We start from the raw sequence: 20,860 nt of genomic DNA, 5'->3' as shown, positions 1-20,860 counted from the left end.
CCTTCTACGATATATTATCAATTGTCCAATTTGCACCTATAGATGGGGAGAGAGAGAAAAGGGAAGAAAATAAAGGCTGGGTCTGGATAAAGAAAGTATGTGTTGGTTTTTGTTTCAAAGACTTTCAGTGAGCTCTGCTGAGGGAAAACATAGGAGTCAGCCCTCCCACCCTTCATCCTTAATAATCATCTGTCAAAACACCCACAAACTAATTTAACCATTTGCACACAGATTTGGTAAATAAAAGAGGCTTAACACCCCCTTCTGTCTGGAAACATGTGCTCCAACAACTCTGAAAAAGACCAATAGGCCTGTTTTCTGTAGCCGGACGAGTCCCACTGCTTCTTTTCTATGTATTCCGAGACAACACGGATGACATGAAAGCGGAGCAAACCGAGGGCCTTTAGAGAAGATTGCTTTTCATGGGTCTAAATGTGTGTGGCGGGTCTCACAGGGGACCGCTCGCTGGGCGCACATTCACTCCCTTGGGCCAGGGGTCCACACTGACAACATCAACAAACGGCCAAAAAGCCGCATTATGGTGGATTAGCAGCCTGATGAAAAATGCTGCTACAAATTAGCAACGAAAGCCCAAAAGACCGTGGGTATATCCTTGTTCACTTTCAATTACAGACCGCCGAGGCACGCTAACGTCCCCATTCATTTAGGGCCTTTGTAACTTGCTAGAAAATGGTCCTTTACAAGCGAGCAAGAGCCACACAAGAGGAATACTTGCCCACTGTTGCGTGCTATTCACGACTGTTATATACATCAAGTCGCGTTTGAAATATTTTAACTGAAATGTGTGCGTTTGTCACACCTAAAACGAGTCTTAATCAACTGCATTACTAAGAGACTGGTCTATTTAGTCTGATCACCTTGTTGTCATTGGTGAGTGTCTACACATGAATTCATTAGGCTATATTTAGAAACTGAATGAGTAGAACCAGAATACATATTAAAATGTTACCTTGATGAGCAAATAGTTAGGCCTATAGCCTAAAAATGGAATATTAAAATCTTCTTTTGCTGTTTTTAAACACATAATAATAGCCTAATAAAAGTAAACAACTAAATTTAAAACCAGAAGAAAGAAAAACGTTGGACTTTCATTTGTAAGTTACATTTTTGTGTGTGCAAAAGCAGCATGCATACATTTAATTTAATTAAACTCGCTTGCTGCTGTTTAGTTTATTTTATAGACCCTTCTTTTGGGAACTCTGACGCTTCAGCTTTCCATACAATAAAAACATTAACGATTTGTTGATTTTTTTTTTTTTTCAAATTCACAAACATTTATTATTCTTGTCATTACAACAACAAAAAATGACCTATGAACATTTAGGTGTCTCTGGCTATTGGCAACACATGACATACTGTATGTTTTTACAGAGGAAATTGTGAAATAGATAGAACAACAATTAAAAGGTTGAGAGAGGTAATGCGCTCTTTTATACCAAAACCACATAGCATAGCTACGTGTCCACCAAGAACATGAAATGATATTGTCACAATTCACCATGTAGAGGAGCCTCAGGGGAGGAGGGAGTGATAGTGGGAAATAGTTATTTTTGTGTCACAAACCCCCCTTTGTCTCCATGTGCTTTCTAAGTAAAACCTGAGTTTGCCGTCTCTGTCAGCCTATGTCAACAACAACAGTGCCATTTTCTGACGATGCACAAAATAAAAACAATACAAAATCATAATAAAATTTGTAATTTATATTTTAAAAAGTCGGAAAACATCCCCGTAGCCATGGGTGACACATTTTAACTTAAGTAAAGTAAGGATATTTTTCTCCCATTGACAAATGGAGGCCACATGCCAGATTGCAGGCCAGCATTGTTTTTAAAAGATCCTTCTCAGAGTTTCTCTTGCTTTTGTCTCTCAATATTATACACATATTTACAAACCATAAATAAACATTTGTCTCCTCTTACATTGTTAGGGAGTAGGGAGAGCCAAAACACTCTTATTTCACCAAGAATGCACAGCCTACCTTCACATAGGACGACAACGCCACAATTGGCATTTTAATAAAAGATTTTCATTCTTGCCTTCTTTCTTTTCTTTTTTTTTTTTTAGAAAGGACAAGTGTTTATATTCGGGGTTTTGCTGGAAAAAGTCTGTCCCTGTTGCCCGGGTTGTAATATTCTGTCCTGTGATAGGTTCATATGATTGGAAGCAGAGGCCAGTGCTGGGGTCAATATTGCCAGGATCTGAGCCTGGCTGCCCGGCTGCGCGCTGTAGGAAGAAGCGGTTGAGTTGGCCGCACCAATGATATTGTCAATGGAGAACGAAGGCCGACTCGGGGTGCTGGAGTCCGTCTTGAGAGGCGGCAGAGACTGGCTTAGTTGAGGGTAAAAAGGCTTTCTTAAATCGGCCCCTAAAAGGGAGGGAAGGTGGTGCGGCGCAGGGAATATGGAGGCTGATGAGGGCAAGGTGCAGGGGGCGTTAGGGAATGGGAATGAACCACCTGTGTGGTGTGGGTGATACGGGTTGTGGGCTGCGTGGAAGTTCTGTAGCTGAAGTCCATAGTTGTATCCATACGGGCCGTATCCAAACCCGGGTAGAAAGCCACCAGACTCCCTGAGGATTTCATTAGTTTGGTGCCTCTTGAAGCGCTTCCTCCTGCGCAAGAAGCTGCCGTTGTCGAACATGTCTGCGGAATCCGGGTCGAGGGTCCAGTAGTTGCCCTTTCCGGGGTTGCCAGGCTCTCGTGGGATTTTCACGAAGCAGTCGTTTAAGGAAAGATTGTGGCGAATGGAGTTTTGCCACGCGGGGAATTTCTCCCGGTAGTAAGGGAATCTGTTGCTGATGAACTCGCAGATCTCACTGAGAGTGAGACGTTTCTTGGGGCTCTGCAGGATGGACATGGTGATCAGAGCGATGTAAGAGTACGGTGGCTTCACAAGAGCATTTTTTCTGGATTTCTCCCCGATCCCGGTCCCGACCTCTGCGGTGGATCCCATCTGGTCTGACGGGCAGTCGGAGCTGCTGAGCCCGGGAGAGGAAACCCTCTCGGCCGCGTTCTGGGAGTAATTATCGTCCGAGTCATTGTCCAAGTTAAAGTCGTGGTGAATGTACTTCCCATCCTTTCCAACGGCTATGTCACCCCCAACCACATCGATGTCCACATCTTCGGACAATGCAGAGCTGTCGGACATATCCGTCCCTAAAGTCATCCTCGGAGACGCCGCTTCTCTTCCCCCTCTCTCCCAGAGTTCCTCCTCCTCTAGTCCGGTAAGGCTACTGAGCGAGAGCTGGCACACACTCTCCCTCTCCCCCTTACAACCACACCAGACTTTTGCTGCAGCTTTATCTCCAACTACTGAAAGCACACATAGCTAGAATCTATTGAAAAGATAAATAACTATTTGACCTGTGGATTTGGCGAGTCCTGGTCGTCCGAGGCGGGTCAAGCAGGGCCGTGCGAGGTTCTCATCGAGCAGAAAACGTCTGGTTTCCAGGCGTTAAAAAAAACAGTCAAAGATGATCAGATCTTGCACCAGTCTGGACTTGTGTTTTCTTGAGATGCGATTGTTTCTGTCTGTGGTCAGTTTATGCTGTAGCTCATTTAAAAAGCTACTTTTGGCTATCCAAGTATCTTTCCAAAATATCTTTTTACGCTCAGGGTTGGGTAGGTATCCAGCCAGACTGTCACACTATCCTCCTCGGCTCTCAAAAGGTATTTATAGAAGCACGCTGGTCACGTGGTATTTGAGTCACTGTTACCAGGAACTGGACGAAATTGCAAGTCAATTTGGATCTGCTCTTTATTCTTAAAAACATTTCGTTAAAAACAAAAACAAAGAACTAACGACAACGTGTAATAGCTTTTATGAGGGTAATACCAGTTGTTCCTATATACATATCAACTTATTTTAATAATTAAAGATTTTCATTTAGCTATTAGTTGGAGTTCTCCATCATTATATGGTTTATCAATAGGCCTACTATATTTACAATGTATTAGGGAAAAATTAATATGGATTAAAAAATGTTGAAAACTACGAAATGTCTTATTAAATTATTCAATATTGCGATTTAATTTCTGAACGGTTAAATGGAATTAAATGGACAGTGTTTGCAGTGTAAGGCGAGAGGAGTAAGATGTGTTGCGATGATGATTAGAATATTTATAAAATAGTCTACAAACACAAGCAAAGCGCATCTATTAATAATTAGACAATCATCTAAATGCTTTTTTTTAAAACAAAACAAATCTCCCATGTGCTTATAATATGGTTAAAAGTAGCTAAGTTATACAAATGTCTGAAAAATATTAAAGCTCAGAATGGTCATCAAAGAAAAAGATAATGAGTGTGGTGGAAGGGCAAATCTTAAAAGTAAATCGTGTAACGTGCCAATAGGCCTACATGTAAAAGTCCACATGCAAATCGTCAATGGTACATTCGTCTATATTTTATTATTATATATATTATATATATATATATATATATATATATATATATATATATATATATATATATTATGTATTTTTATTATTAGTCAATTGGATTTCCGTTCCTTTTCAAAGGCAATTTGTTAAGAAATGGCAGGCTACATAATAATAATAATAATGCGTCCATAATCTGTCAAATAAAAATACATTTTATAATAAATATTAGGATGTCACTATAGGCCTATTACCACTCTGTTCATTTGACATTCTAATTATTATTTTACATGTTTCGTCTGACCTGAGACTTTTGATCTGTTACATCAGTTTGTATTGACGGTGTTAAATAAACAGCTTATACAAACGGAGCTCTTTATTCTGTCCCCTCATAAATTGGCTGATTTAGGCCGTATTGAATTCCCCCTCAAAGGTTTTGGCCAGTCGCCTAATTCCCTCATCACTTCTCACGGGTTTTGTGTTTTCCTTGTCAAGAAGTCACAACACTACCCATCTGCATTTTCTGCATAATTCACGCAGGAGGTATGCTACACAGTGGCACAGTCAGCTGCAACCTGCTCCAATTCGTCTTCGTCAGGAGTGAAAGGCCAGCAGCAGATGACAATGTGTAATGTGTCTGTAATGTGTGCAGGGCTGACATTCCAGTTTATTACGCTGCAGAAACACCCAGTTCTTGTAATGCATTTATATCAGCACCCCATTCATCTTAGAGGACAAACAACAGATTGTCATATTTTTTTCTTTTTCTTCTTTATCAGGTAACAACTCATCTCGACTACAATATATCTGTATTGTTTGTTTGCTTTTGTAAGTCTGCATTCATGTTCTTTATTGAAAGAAAAGACAGTACCACTGAGGAATCAAGTGCAGGTCAAGCAATACCATCTACAGTTCGCCCTGACCGAGCCGTGGGTCCTCTCGTCTGACCTGCCCGTCACAAGCCTTTTAAAATCTGAAATAGACGCACTGAGACCTGCGTGGCAGCTGCCCACACATTACGTTCTCCACGCCTCATAAGCAGCCCTATATTATATATATATATATATATATATATATATATATATATATATATATATATATATATATATATATATATATATATATATTTATTTTATTTTAATTGGATTCGCCGGTTTTGGAGCCATGGGATGAAAACACTGTCCACATTTTATTTATTTATTTATTTATTTATTTATTTGACCTCTCACACTGTCTTCCACAACCCGTGACTGTCATATGTTTGTGTCTATAGACGTGTTGATTTATAGCTTACTGTATTGGAAAGATCTAATATCAATAAATAAAAGATTACAAAAATATATACACGTTTTGTGTAAGAAAGTGTAAACGTATAGGCCTGTTTTCATCTACAGCTCCTTTTATTATTACATAGCTTCCACAGCGTACCTGCTCATATTTAATTTTGTTATGACATTTGGCTGAAAATGCATTATTTGATCGATTTTATCGAATTAGTTCGGTTACATTTAATACAACACGTGCGCTGTTTATTTCAGGTTCTTCAAGTTCCCAAAGGTTCGGTGGGGTTGTGGTTCTTATGATCCGAATGGAGAGGTTTCTCATCATTACAGTTTGTGGGGTTGAAGCGCCCTCTGCTGTTGCCAAAGTCATACCAATTACATTCTAACACTGTCGGCTGTCGAGAGGACAGTAAACGCCAGTGTTGTGTGCTATAAACATAATACAACTGAAGGCTGTTGAGATCTGAGCCTATTTTGAGAGAGGGGCAACTTAAGTTCAAAGTCACGTCAACTAGCAGTTATTTGTTAATGCATGCAGCAGCCCCATGTGATACGGAAATATTGTCTTATTAAAAAAAAAAAAAAACAGAGTACAAAGTAGGATTAATTGTGTGTATTCATGTAGCCTATATTACAATACTTGAGGATATTTGCATTTGGCTGTCAGACAGATTTTGAGATCAGCATTATTACAACATGAGGTTTAATGAAACACACTGTCCAATAAGGGTCTACTTGACTTCAAGTGGTTGAGGAAGTACTCAGATTCTTTACTTAAGTAAAAGTACTAATACCACACTGTACAAATATACTCTGTTACAAGTAAAAGCCTGTATTCACAATGTTGCTTGAGTAGAAATACGTATATAATCAGGAAAATGTACTTAAAGTATTAAAAGTAAAAGTATCCTCAACACAGACAAATGTCCCCTGTGACTGATATCAGATATATTATATCATTAGAATATTAATACTCATGCATTAATGTAAAAGCAGGATTTTACTGTTTGGTGGAGCTCATTTTGATGTATTTTATATCGGACTGCAGCTAATGATTATTTTCATTATAGCTTCATTTGCTGATTAGTTTCTCCATTAATTGATTGATTGTTCAGTTTGTAATGGTTTCATAATGGTATGTTAAATTATTCAAAGGGAACGCAGCAAATCCTCACATTTTTGCGAAGCAACAATTATCAAAATAGATACATTAAAATAATTGGTTTTCTGTCAATCAACTAATTGATTGTTTCAGCTGTACTTGTATAAACTGTTGGATAGTTTTATTTATTACAAAACATCATATTTTATAAACTCATTATGTGTTTTTTGTGTAAAACTCTTAATTTGTAAGTCTAACTAAACCTGGCAAATATTGTAGTGGAGTATAAAGTACAATATTTCCCTGGGAAATATGTAGTGGAGTAGAAGTAGAAAGTGGCATGAAAAAACAAGACTCAAGTACAAGTAGGCTACCTCAAATTTGTACTGCTTGAGTAAATGTACTTAGTTACATTCCACCACTGAAGGAAGCAGACTGAACTGTGATAATGAATTAACAGTGTCACATTTCAGATCTAGCGACTCATTTACTAGGCTATAGTAAATAACATCATCTGAAACTGAAATCTGAAAGGCAACAAGTGACAACTGGAGCACAATGTTCAAAAACTCCTGATATATGTGAAGCCAAGAATGGATATATAACCTACACAGGAGCTGCTGTATGCATGCTTGGTGTCTTTCAGATATGACATGACAGAGAGATATTTCCAACACAGTGAGTTTTGTTGCATGAACATGTTCAGCTGTTCAGAAATGTAAATACTAATGTACAGTTGTGAAGCCAGCCCCTCATAATTCTTGGCGACTGCATTGTCATTAAAAGACAAAAAGAAATTCTGCATGAGAAAGCTGATGTAGAGCCAACGTTTTATCAGCTTCTTAATGATATCTCAAATACTGTGCAAACTGCCTCTTTGTATCAATGTTGAATAGTCAGAAACGCTTTCATCAGTGCACTTGATTGTAAATAGCATTTGGGACACAGGGAATTATTATCTGCTTACTTTAGCAGTGGTTTCATTGTTGACTGTTGGGCAGATAAATCATAATAAACAAAGAAATCCTTGATGAGGAGGGAGGACGATCCCACAGGCTGAACAGCTGGCTTTTGCTTCCACCTAGTGGTGGAAACGTTGAACCTGTTTGATTCCTTCCGTTCCAACTGTTTGTTCATTCAGAACTGAACAAACAGTTGTTGTGTTACACTCAAGTAATGAGGTTATGAGCAGGCCTGCTCTTTGAATTTTGACTATGCTGACAAAGTGCTTTGAAATATCAGTAATGCTCCCAGGGCATGTAATATGTGGATGTAGATGATCAAAGGTAATGGGGCTTGCTGTTAGGAATTTAAGATGCTGTCCTATTCATCAAACCAATCAATCAGTCTAGTTTGTACTTACAAGTTCTACCTGCTTCATCCCATAATGTTTGATCATGTGCATGGTCAGATTGACCCACCAGGTGGCCCTGAGAACAACTATGTGCTGGGTTTACTGCAACAGGAGGAACAGTATAGCTGCAGACTCTATAGAAGTTTGAATATATTACAATCCTAATATTGGTACTGATTGTAATATGGGCCGCCACAGAAATTGTATACATCCGCCCCTTTGATGCATCAATAGTTTGAGTGCAGTTTAGATGCACTGTCTCATGGCCTCAATATCAGACCAGGAAGTAACACACAGACAAATGAATATAGCCATAATTGATAGCTTTAAGTATCCATACCCTAAGCAAAAACAAACGCAGAGCTTTTTTATTATTATTGATTGAATAAATATATATTGTTTTGTATCTCTATGTTTCCATTCTGAAAATTGTCCCAGTTGACTACAAAAGACTTTTCTGTCACCAACACCAACTATTCCACTTTATTTCTACATTTCTATATGACCTTAGATGATTTTGGAAGCACTTTTTTCCAAATTCTGATAAATTGGTTATATTTTAAAATAATTAAAATGCAAATTAAAATCGGAATAACAACTAGTTGTTGATATTGTTGATGATAAGGAGTGAACAATGATTTGATTTGTTATTTTTCAAATACTGAAAAAGGAATAAAAAAGGGGTATATCGTCCATGTGCATCCACACCCTTGAATCAAAAAAATATTGTTTGTAACATAAAACTGACAGATACAAATCCATTTCACAGCTAACAATAAAGCATTTTCATTAAAATTATCATTATAATTAAATGGTATTAAAGATAAAGGACTTAATTATGAGAAAAAACAACCTGCAAGTGAGATTGTGATAAAGATTATTTCTCTAGAGATGTTGAAGATGCAGAGACTCTTTTCAGTTCTGTTTTGACCATACGGCCTGTATGTAGCTGAATAAATAAGAACATGTGCTTTATTAGCACACTTTGAGTGGTCATGACTAGTTCAGTCAATGCATTTGTTTAATTATTCCTATAAGCGTGCTTTCCTGTGATCTGTATTTCATTTTTTAAACAACTTAATTCATTATGTGATGATGAGGACTAATCTGTTTCTTGTTAATCTAATTGTTTATTTATTCATTGTGTCTAATGTGTAGCCTACTACATTTGTTCTTATTGTTTTTACCATTTAGGCTTTTAAATTAAATAAAATCAATGCTGCAAATTGTATGTTTACTTGGTGGAAGATAAAGAATATTTTCTAAAAAAGGAAATGTAAACATGGCTCAAGTCTTACTTTTTGAAGCATTTTTTAGCCGGTTTTGTATTGAATATAAAAAGTAATAGCGTAACAATAATATATGATACAATATTTTTGTTAATGAAGACACTCATGTTATCCTTTTGACTGTAATTAATAAAAAACGGTGTCACTGATTGATAGATATCATACGTACATGTAACCTGCAGTTACAGTAAAGCCATATAAGGTAAACTCCAATGTTTTTCACTCACAAAGAGAATTATCGAGAATAAAGACCACATTTATTTTTTACTGTAAAAATGAATTTATTTCAGGCGACCTGTCGTCAGCAATGATAACACTTTTTTAATAAAGTTTTTATACATCAACAAACTATTTACATGAAAAACTGCCGACTTTAATTCAAATATACTAACAAACACGTGTAAAAGCTAACTCTAAAACACAGTAAATATGAATTAAATGTGGCACAGTAAAATACATTAAACAGTCGTGGAATGTGTCAAACGGATCTAAATGGCTTTTAAAATAGGAATGTTTTATCATGAGGCTCGGTCATTTTGTGTGTGGCTCATCTTTGTCTGATCCTGGCAAATATAAATCGCCGAAATCCTTACAGGAACTTATAAATTCATCGTTTAATAAGTGACATAATTAGGCCACTTACGACATTTTGAAATAGAGGCCTTATAATCGGCTCTAATATCCCAATAATAGTATTTTATGTTATTATACCAGACCTTCATCTATTATGGACTCATTGAGGGCATATTCATCTAATATGGGACTATTTAGTGGCCTATAATTACTTAGGATATTTTTTTGCAAATAATGCCTCACATATACCGCTCTAATCCTGACGCAAAGTTGGCTTGTCTCATGTAGGTGTTGTTGTAGGAGTTCATTGGACTGGAGAGGCCCAGCAGCTGCTCCGTGTGCTCGGCGCAAGAGCCCGGGCGTAAGGCCGGCAGGGACAACCGGTTGCCAGAGCAGTACACTTGAGAGTTCCCCGGAGAGAAACCGGACTGGGTCATGGTGGGCAGGTTTGGAGGAGAGGCCGAGGAGGAGGAGTACGGGTACCCGGCGGCTAGGTTGGATGAGAGGTTTCCGCTGTTTCTGCTCAGCATGTTCGCCGAGGGGTTGCCAGTCTGGGTCTGGAAGCACGCAGACGGGTCGGTGCCGGTGACCGAGCAGTTGGAGGTCATGGAGCCCAGGTCACCTCCTCCCAGGCCCAGGCCCAAACCAAGCGCCTGGGAGTTGAGGTCTCCCCCCTGGCCGCTCTGCACTGTCTGCTGGTTGATGATGTTGTCGATGCTGAACATGCGCGACTGTCCTTGACCGGCCCCGGCGGAGGTCTGGTAGTGATGCAGCATGGCCGGATGCGGGGATGTGGCAGTCAGCTGGGAGCCATACCCGGACCCTATCCCAGCGTACAGGGTGTTCGGGTACGAGGGCCTGCCCATTGGGGTTGGGGTGAACGCGCTGGAGCTTTGCATGTAGCCGGGGTAGGTGCTCACATCTGTGCGCTTGAATCTTTTCCTCCTCCTCAGAAAGCTCCCGTTGTCAAACATGTCCTCAGCGGCGGGGTCTAAAGTCCAGTAGTTGCCTTTACCCGGTCTGCCGGGCTCCCGGGGGATCTTGACAAAACAGTCGTTGAGGGTGAGGTTGTGGCGGATGGAGTTTTGCCACTTCTTCGAGTTCTCCCTGTAGAAAGGAAAACGCTCCATGATGAACTTATAAATGCCCCCCAGGGTGAGCTTTCTCTCGGGAGAGTTGGCAATGGCCATGGCGATGAGAGCGATGTAGCTGTAGGGAGGTTTCCCCCTCTGGACGGGCCTCTTCCTCCGGCGGCTCCCGGTGGGCAGGTGCTCCTCAGTCTGCCCCAGAGCGGCTCCATCCTCCGTGTTTGGACTTGTTCCCCGGGGCTCAGACTTGATCAAAACATTGTCCTTTGACCGGGCCTGCAGCATCAGAGGCGGCGGAGCCAGCGGCGAGTCCAGGCTCACACTCGGAGACATGACTTGTATAGGACTTGCCTCGGCAGGCGAGTGCTGCGTCTCAGCGGTCATGTTGCACATGCCAGAAAAGTAAGAATAATTTGCCAGATTCATAAAAAAAACTATCTGATGGTCTTCTTTTTGTTGAAATTATCAGCTGCGGAAAATGCCCGTGAAAGAAACAAGTTAGGTGCGTAGTTTAGCCTACTGATCTCCTGCTCTGGCCAAAAATAGCCCCTGTCCTCTCCCTGGTGTTTGGGGTGGTGTGTGTCAGTCCAGGTGAGAGGAAGGCGTTGACAGTTTTATAAAGCGAGGCAGGAATGACGCCACTGGCTCGCCAGTGACGATGGAGGCAGGAGGACAAAACCCAAAAGAACAGTTTAATATTCCTCTGACTCTGATGTAAGATCTCACAGTTATGGAGTTTGAGGTATGTTTTCATGTTACACTGTTAGGATAATTAGTGTTCTAGATGGCAGTTTTCAAAAAAGGATTTTAGGATTTAGTTAAGCTACTAAAAAATACTTTATTTTGAAAAGGCCTTTTGCCAGCTCAATGTCCATGGTAAGATATATGGCCCAGTTAGGTAGCCTAGATCATATAACTTAGTGATATGTCAAACACCACATATTATTAGTGTTTGAGGCACTAACCGAGATTTACTGATGACCCCTTCTATCTCTCTGTGTCCACTGTTCTCTAGCTGCTTTCACTGACAGCTCTGTGTATATCCAGGGCAGAAACAACACTCACAGAGCTGCTCTGTGCTACTCCAAACCCAACAGCCAATCCACCAATTGAAAAATAATAACAAGCCACTGAAAACAAGCAATTGAGCTATCAAAGCTTTTGGGGAAGAAAAGTAAATATCCCCTTATTTCATTTTCATTTTTGGAGAGTGATAATCAAACAGTCCCCCGGCCAGAGAGAAGAAGTGTTATCTTATGGACCTTTAAGTAAAAACACAGTTCATGCACACAACACCCTTTAAACACAAGCATGTGATGGTGCTTCTAATTGATTATTTAGGCAAATAGAGGGTTGACGTTAATTACAAAAGGGAAGATACACAGGGAGGTGACCTGCTGCCATCACTTATAACAGCATAGGGAGAGGTGCTGCAAACTGTTGTGAATGATACCATGTCTGGAATGTGCCCAGCAAAGCAGACAGATCATGTCATCATGCTACATGCATGTTTAATAAACTGGGTGGGGGATGTACAGATGGGAAACAAATTAAAGGTACACCTGAGTGGCATTAGGGGGTCACTGAATTGTTGATAAGTATACAAATTATGTGAATTATATAGCAATGGCCTTCACAATCGCCATATCTCAACTTAATTAAACACTTTTGGGAGAGTTTGGACCAGATAGTTCAACAGTGTTTCCACCACCATCAACAAAACACTGAAAAATCTTTTGGAAGAATGGTTATAATATTAGTCAAACAACTTTATGATGGTTTTTCCTTTAACTTGTAACCCATTTGTACTGATGACCTTTACAATACTTAAGACAACATGGCTAATTGTCCTTCTAACATTCCTGATATAAACAAATATGATGGTGGCAATAATCCCACCAAAGTCATTAATCATAACCACCCACTGCATTACTGGATGCCTGCTTCCTTGTCACCCTAGACCCACCAACACAAAGTAGCTGGCAAACCGTCCCCCCCCCCACAGATGATAGGACCCCTCCCGACCCAGCCGCAGCTCAGACAACACTAAGCCCAGCTAGCTACTCACAGCCAGTGGCTAACAGCTTCAGACAGGCGTGGGAGCGGGGCTGTATCCAAGCAGGATCTGCCCCCAGAGCTGCCAGGTCAGGCAGGACAAACAGGGGCTCAGGCCAGGAAACGGGCCCTCTGCCTCGGGGCCTGCGGCCTCTTGCTAATCCCCTCTCCTCCTAAACCCACTCCACCACCCCACCAGAGCCTCCCTATACCTCTCTGCATCTGTACACTCCCTATACACTTGTCACAGACACTGTACATCCTAGTACCAATATGTTTTTTTTTATACAGTAACACCTTGCTTCAGCTCCACCGTGTATTACAATAATTTCAAAATGGCTGATATTGTCATCATCATTGACCATGATGATGCTGCTGACCTGCGACATTGGCAACAACATTAAGACCTATACATTAAAAGGAAATAGGATTGAAAATGCCATATTTCTGCTATTTCACTGATGGGTCTAGTTTGGTATCCTCTCATGCAACAGCTAAGAGAAAGCCTTACAATGCACTTTCTTTTTAATGGTGGATAAACAACAGCGTGGTTACAGGCAGTCCAGTGATAAGAATTGTATCTTAGAGTATTGTGGTTCCAAACAATTAGGTTTTATTTGCCTATCTTGGAGGCAGTGGTTCCTGTTTTGTAATTGTAGCCCGAATCATACTGTTAACCTGACCATAGAATCCAGAATATCAATATCATTTAAGACAATGCCCAAAACAAGTTAGCCTAAATATGCTGTTTTGGCATATTAGAATGGATAACATTTAACAATTTGTAGATTTTTGTTGTTGTTGCTCTATACACCCAAACACGAATATGCACTGTTTATAAAGATATCCTATAAAGAAATCCTGCTGATACCTTGATTTATATTTTGGAGAAAGAAATTGACATTTACAAGTTATAGTCCTCGTTCTGTCGGCCAAGGACTGAGGCAGCCTTCCATCATTCAGAAAATGCTTTGGTTTTGTAATGCACAAGTTTCTTGCTTCACTCCAAAAAGGCACATTTTGAAACACATCCGATACTTAAACGTCGGTTGGACCAAAGTGGCCCGGCTGTTTGAACTGAATCCATCAAGTATTTGGTGTAATCCAAATGTTATGTATTGGGAGCTCTCCCCTTTTTTGGAGGGATTGGTTGGAAAAGGCAATTGTCACACTGGGGGATCTGTATCTCGGTGGCATACTGAAATCCACTGAGGATGTGGTACAGCAATTTGGAATTCCTAAGTCTCAATTTTTAAGATATTTGCAACTTCGCCATCTGTTAGTGGGGATTTTTGGATCCAGGTTTTCAGCCCGAATGCACCAGAATGTTTAGATAAGGCGTTGTTGAAATATGGAAAATGTCATAAGGCTTCTGGGTATTATTCTATGCTTATGCAGAACCTGGGGGCTGGAGCCTGGTCAGCCCTCAAAAAGACATGGGAAAGGGATCTGAGTATTACACTGGATGATGAGGAGTGGGACAGCATTTGGAGGATTATTAAAACTATGTCACGCGATATGAGTGTGCGCCTCATGCAGTTCATGACTATACATCGCTTCTATTGGATTCCTTCCAGATTGTTTAGACTTGGTTTGAAAGACACACCAAATTGTTGGAAATGTGAGACAGAGGATGGCCAATTACTTCATGTCCTATGGTCCTGTGATAAGGTCCAGGAATTTTGGACTGGGGTACATGATAACCTATGTCAGACTGCAGGGACCCAGGTTTCATTTAGCTCTAGACTATTTGTTCTAAGAGATGGATTAATCTTAAACAGAATAGATAGGCACATAAGAAGCTGGGTCCAAACTAGTTTAATGATAGTCAGACAGATTCTTTTAAAGTGCTCATATTACGCTAATTTTCAGGTTCATAATTGTATTTTCAAAAAACACCATATTTTTGTTGTACTGTACATTGCTGCAGCTCCTCTTTTCACCCTGTGTGTTGAGCTCTCTGTTTTAGCTACCAAGTGAAGGATCTCACTTCTGTTCAATCTTTGTTGGGAGACGCACATGCGCAGTAGCTAGGTAAGGACAACTAGCCATTAGGAAGCAGAGTATGAGGGAGTGCCATGCTAGCAGCTAGGCGAGCATTATAACGTGTGTTACAAAGTGACGAACGTTTGTCACAGAAGTAAAGGCTGGACTACAATAGAGCTGTTTGGAGCAGTTTGTGAACAGTGTTTTCTGTTGTAGATGGTAAGTCCATTTGGGGTGGACTTTGGGCTTTTTCACTTTGTAAAACCTATAACATGCACAAAAAATATATATAACACAATAAAGGAAAGGGAAAAAGCCAAAAGCATAATATGAGCACTTTAAGAGGATAGAGGAATGAATGGGTGCCATCAATTCAAGTGGGCCTGTAAGATGGCTAGGGTGGCGGCGTTTGAAAAGATGTCACACAAACGGTTTGCCAGATTGGATGTCTATATTAGAAAATGGGGAAAGTATTTGAGCTTTCTGGAAGGCTCCTAAGAAGCTTTGTGCTTGGGAGAGACGTGTATGATGGGCTCATGGTGTTGTCACTTATACATATGTAATTTAACATATGTTGTCATTTATACATAAGGTTTATATTATTGTCTATTATTTTGTTATTATTTTGTTGTATGGTTTTGGTTATGGTGTCATTTTGTTTTCTTGGGTTTCTTTGGGTGTGTGGTGATGACGAAGGGTGGGGGGGATATGTTCATATTGCAAATTGTATGTTTTGTGTGTGTTTAAATAAAAATAAAAATTGTTAATCTTAAAAAATAAAAAGGCACATTTTATCCTTATTATACATATTTAAACTTAGCAATTAGCCCAGGCTTGCTTTCACACCAGCCATTTAAAAAAAAGAAATTGGTAACCCAAACAACAAACTTATAGTATTTCTAAGTTATTAGTAAGTTAGAACTGTGTTTTGTAAAGCCAAGGCAGGTTTCCTCTTTCACTTTGAAATAAACATTTTCACTTCTATGAGAGATTTAAACCCATTACTGCAGTGTTGTAAATGTGTATGTGTCAAAATGTCCCTGAAAGCATTAAACAAAGACCAAACAACTGTTGTGTTTGTGACAGAGGCTAATCAAAGAATGTGTGTGTGTTTCCATAATGCAGAATGAGTTGAATACAGGTGTATTTGAAGTCACAATTGTAGGGATGAGCGGTCCCCAATTTCCAGTTAGCTGTACACCAAAAGTTTCTGGTGGTCTCGGATGGTATTTGGTCTGGAGGTTCTCTTCCTCTTTTTGATGAAATCCAGAGAAATATGGAGGGACAGGTCACAGGCAGAGTTGCTGAGTAAACACTTGGTATCCATTCATTCGCAAAGTGGCTCCAGGGGATGGGGAGGAGGGGGGGCATGAGAAAAAGAGGGGGAATAAAAGAGTGAGAGACAAAAAGAGGGAGACAGAAAGAGAGAGTGAGAGAGAGAGAGAGAGAGAGAGAGAGAGAGAGAGAGAGAGAGAGAGAGAGATAAACAGATGAGAGAGTGCAACCTTTTTCTTGCTCAAGCTCATCAAGTACGGGCCAGGGCTCCTGAAAATGCAGGGATTACCAGGGTACTGGGGCTGTACTGGCCTGGGCCGCATCTGCTCACTCCTGCACTGCACGCTACAATGCCCTGCTAAAGCACTGCAAATGGTTCACACACACACACACACACACACACACACACACACACACACACACACACACACACACACACACAGCCAGTCATGCTTGCTGTGTGGTGCTCATCTGTCATTCGCAAAAATTCACATAGATGCTTAACACATGAAAGTTATGAAGTTATATATCAAACACATACAGTATCTTTAATTTAATTGTGTGTGTTAAAAGTGTGTATCTTTGCCTGAGTTTAATAGTAGGCTATCTTTTACATTTAGAGGAACAGGCTCCACAAAATACAATTTCTCCTGTAATTGCACATTTATTGGGGAGCATAGCCTACACCTTTGACCTGTAATGATGTGATTGAAGATACACTGCATTATCTTCAAGTTTCTGCCTGAATAAACACCACACTGCCCCCAAGACACATATAGGAAATCCGCCAGCCTCCAGCACTGCAGCTCAGGGATGCTGCAAGGTTTATTCACAAGAGTAAACACCGAGCTGAGGTCAAATTCTGTGAAGATAAGCACTGCAATTAAACAATTAGGAAGTGAGCGACACATGGATGAGGTGGAAAACTAAGGCTTTGTCATTTGATGGAGTCTGCAGTGTTGCTTTGAGAGCATGCTTTTTATCATTACAAAACTGCAGATTATGGTAAAATCATTTGTCAGTTAAGTTCAAAGATACAGCCAAGAGACTGTTACCTTAGACAGAGAGCAGGGGGAAACAGCTAGCCTGGCTCTGTCCAAAGGATTTAAAAATAAAATCTGCCTACTAGCACCTCTAAATCTCACTAATTTAAAGGTCCCATATTATGCGATGCACATTGTCAGGTTTATACTTGTATTTTGGTTTTCTGCTAGAACATGTTTACATGCTTTAAAGGTCCAATATGTAATATATTTAAGGAAACATGCTAAGTTGAAATACAATCTTTTCTGACAACAATGCTAAAGTCAGTATTTTCTCCTTTTGAAATAATTTCCGTTCCATGACGGAATGTCTGTGTCTGTGTTTTGGCCTGTGCGTTGGTATCAACTGTACAGTTTGACAGCCAGTCCGGGTTGCCAGATATACCTCTGAAAACGTAAACCCAATGTGCTACAGCTATAACGTTAGTACAGCCATGAAAGCAGCAAACAAACAAATGGGATCAACGGAGATAGACTACCGACCTAAAAAACCCTGGCATGTTTCTAACTGTTACGTGACCAGATACGTAACAAACCCCGGGTAAATATTGGAGATGTATTTGAAAGATGGAGAAAGCTTAGAGCCCAAGGACGCAGAGTTGGCTAATTTCCTTCTGAACAGGTAAGCATTAGCTTGAGGCTAATTTATCACAGCTACTAGGGACGAGTATTTTATGTCATTTCAACATTCTTATACTCACATTGAATTATATAGAGTACCCAAGTTAGTTACTCTCAAAAACAATTGAGACACAGCCAGTAAAGTGATCCCAACTGGTCCTGGCTAACACCGCCTAACTGCTAGCTAACATTACCGGAGGACCAGGCAAGTGGGCCACGGCTGTTTACAACGTGTAGCCTGTTCAGCGGCCGTAGCCAACAACTGTGAGTTATTTTAAGTAAAGAAAGGGGCTGTCAATTGGGAAGAGAGGACCGTGAGTTTGCAGTGTGTTAAGCGATTGTTGCCGTAATTCTAAGCCAATAAAGGTGTTCAGTCGGGTGGTGAGGTCAGCAAGGTAGCTAACGTTAGTGTTATTTTTTAGCGGTTCCTACAGTAATTCTAAGGCGAAAAGATGTGTCTGTCAGTTGGGTAACGTACAGAGCTCTGCTTGAGCACAGGCTTTTATGACTGTCAACATAGCCAGCATCTAACGTTAGCTACTCCGCTGTGCTGTGAAGTAAGTGTCTAGCAACATTGCTGTGGATGCTGCGGTCTCAGACTGGCAACCAACGTGAACTTCGAGTCTGGGGAGGAGGGGGATGGGGAGACGACTCTCTCCAGTATTTTGAATTTGTACTGCAGTAACTATTTTAAACACTAGCTGTCAGTATTACATATTGCACCTTTAATGTTAAAAAAAAACATTATTTTTCTCAAACTGTCTGTCTGAATAAACCTGTATTTGTCCTCCTTCTGAAATGTTTTAGCAACTGTTTATTTAAGAAACCCTCTCGAAAAAGCCCAGTCTGCTCTGATTGGTCAGCGTTTCCTGCAGTTTTAGATGTTAACCCCTTTTTCCAATCCTTATGCTTTGATAAGCTAACTATCTCCTTACCCCAGCTTCATATTGAATGGACAGACATGAATGAAGAAAAGTCCATCTTCTCATCTAACTTTGTGTCATTCTTCTATCCAAGCAAATTCAAATATTTTAACTTTTCATCAAACTCACATGGGTATATGTGACGCAAATTTACGCAGCCGGTGTGAACACAATATTACACACTCATTTAACATAATTGATAAGTGTTGATTTCAGTGAGAATAGTTGTTCAGTATAGTTTATTCATGTCAAGCTTCTGTACCTATCATTAAGACATATCCAACGTGATACACCCAAAGTGTTTGATTTGTAGATTTTAAAGGGACAAAATGACCAGCAGAGCCGCCTCAATAGTGTGAAGGTAAGAAGTAAACACTGTCATAATGCTCCACTGCTTACCATGGTTAGCCAACAGAGAGAAGCTTAACTACTTAATACTTGGAGACCCTGGCTGACTGGTTAGGTCCTTCCTTAGCTTCTTTCTACAACAAGGGCCACCAAGGCAAGCGCAAACAGTGGAAATCACACACCCGTCTGCTCAGGAGAGCTGAGGTAGCCAATACTAAGGTTCTTAAATTCAATTCTTGAATGCTGACTAAATTAATACATACAGTATATCCCACAAGCAAAAGCACTATAATCTGATTTAGTGTGTTAGCAGTATGTGACTTCAGATGTCTAACTGAATGCTGCAAATACAGACTTTGGCGAAATTGGTTTTACTGTATGAGGCACTGTGTATTTGAAGCATTCCTGGAAGCCTATGTGGACCAGACTGGCAGACTGAGTAGTGATGAGTAACAGCTTACTGCAAAGGGAAGACGGGCTGGTGTGTGGGCTGCATGGGTGGGTTGTCTCTGTGTGTGTAATCATGTGTACATACATGTGTTAGGAGAGCTGACAACAACTTTCCTTTCACTTCATTCAGAATATGAATTAAGCTGTTTCATCTTGCATTTGTATTGCCCTAAAAATGTCTTCAAGTAGCAAAGCAGAGTATCAGTGAGGTCACAGTGACACACACAAACCCTTCATTAGACGTCAGAGTTTCGGAGCAGAGAGAACGGCAAAAAAGGTGGGCTTAGAAAAGAGACAAGGACTTTCATTCAGTGACTCCATGCGTCCTCATGGTGCTGTCTTTCAACGTGCACTTCTCACTCTTTTAGCTCCTCAGCCTGGATCTTGTCCTTAACTCAGAAGAAAAGTAACAGAAAAAATACTTTACCACTAAAACTTTTATATTATTTAATCACTAGTTTTACTGATTTAATCCAAAAGAGTCCATAGACTGCACTTATCACCATAATCAACACCTCCACCTCAGAAGCAGCTATTGGTCCTGGCATTGCTTGGTGGTGAGAGATGGACAGCCAGCATGCAGACACACAGCCTCAAGGCTTTATTACACTCAGAGAGAGAACGAGAGACACAGAGAGAGAGAGAGAGAGAGAGAGAGAGAGAGAGAGAGAGAGAGAGAGAGAGCAATGATAAGACCCGGCCTTTAAACAGACTGAAAAAGTAGGACAGACACACACACACACACACACACACACACACACACACAAATACAGGCACGTATTTGTGAGGTATTTGTTTTAGTGCCAAGCCCAAATGTTCAACCTTTATCGTTAAAATTAATTAAAGCAGAAAGGTCAGAATAAAACTAGTTTCAATACCTGGATGTAATCCAGAACGCACACTTTATACAAATATAATTCAACTACTGTTTAAAAATAATATCTAAATAATATCTAAAATACTATTATGTAATAGCTACTACTATATGATACAGAGTGAAATTCCCATAAAGCCAATATTTAACTCACTGCAAAATTGCCTACATTTTTTAAGTTTTGGATGACCTCTTAC

General features: G+C 40.2%; 2 protein-coding genes across 2 annotated transcripts; both read right to left on the bottom strand.

Moving 5' to 3' along the window:
• Nucleotides 1–1,283: 1,283 nt before the first annotated feature.
• Nucleotides 1,284–3,655, bottom strand: foxd2 (forkhead box D2). The gene has a single exon (XM_078259083.1). It carries the CDS (start codon nt 3,183–3,185, stop codon nt 2,082–2,084), a length of 1,104 nt encoding a protein of 367 aa, XP_078115209.1. The 5' UTR covers nt 3,186–3,655; the 3' UTR covers nt 1,284–2,081.
• Nucleotides 3,656–10,239: 6,584 nt separating this feature from the next.
• foxe3 (forkhead box E3) lies at nt 10,240–11,514 on the bottom strand. The gene has a single exon (XM_078258167.1). It carries the CDS (start codon nt 11,512–11,514, stop codon nt 10,240–10,242), a length of 1,275 nt encoding a protein of 424 aa, XP_078114293.1.
• Between the last annotated feature and the right edge of the window lie 9,346 nt (nt 11,515–20,860).

Source organism: Sander vitreus, chromosome 9 (assembly GCF_031162955.1).
Source record: "Sander vitreus isolate 19-12246 chromosome 9, sanVit1, whole genome shotgun sequence".
Taxonomy (NCBI): Eukaryota; Metazoa; Chordata; class Actinopteri; order Perciformes; family Percidae; genus Sander; species Sander vitreus.
Note: the sequence above shows the minus strand (reverse complement) of the source record. Positions and strands in the feature narration are given on the sequence as shown.

Coding starts and splice junctions, on each gene's coding strand:
- foxe3 (XM_078258167.1), bottom strand. CDS start 11,514: ATGAATCTGGCAAATTATTCTTACTTTTCTGGCATGTGCAACATGACC.
- foxd2 (XM_078259083.1), bottom strand. CDS start 3,185: ATGACTTTAGGGACGGATATGTCCGACAGCTCTGCATTGTCCGAAGAT.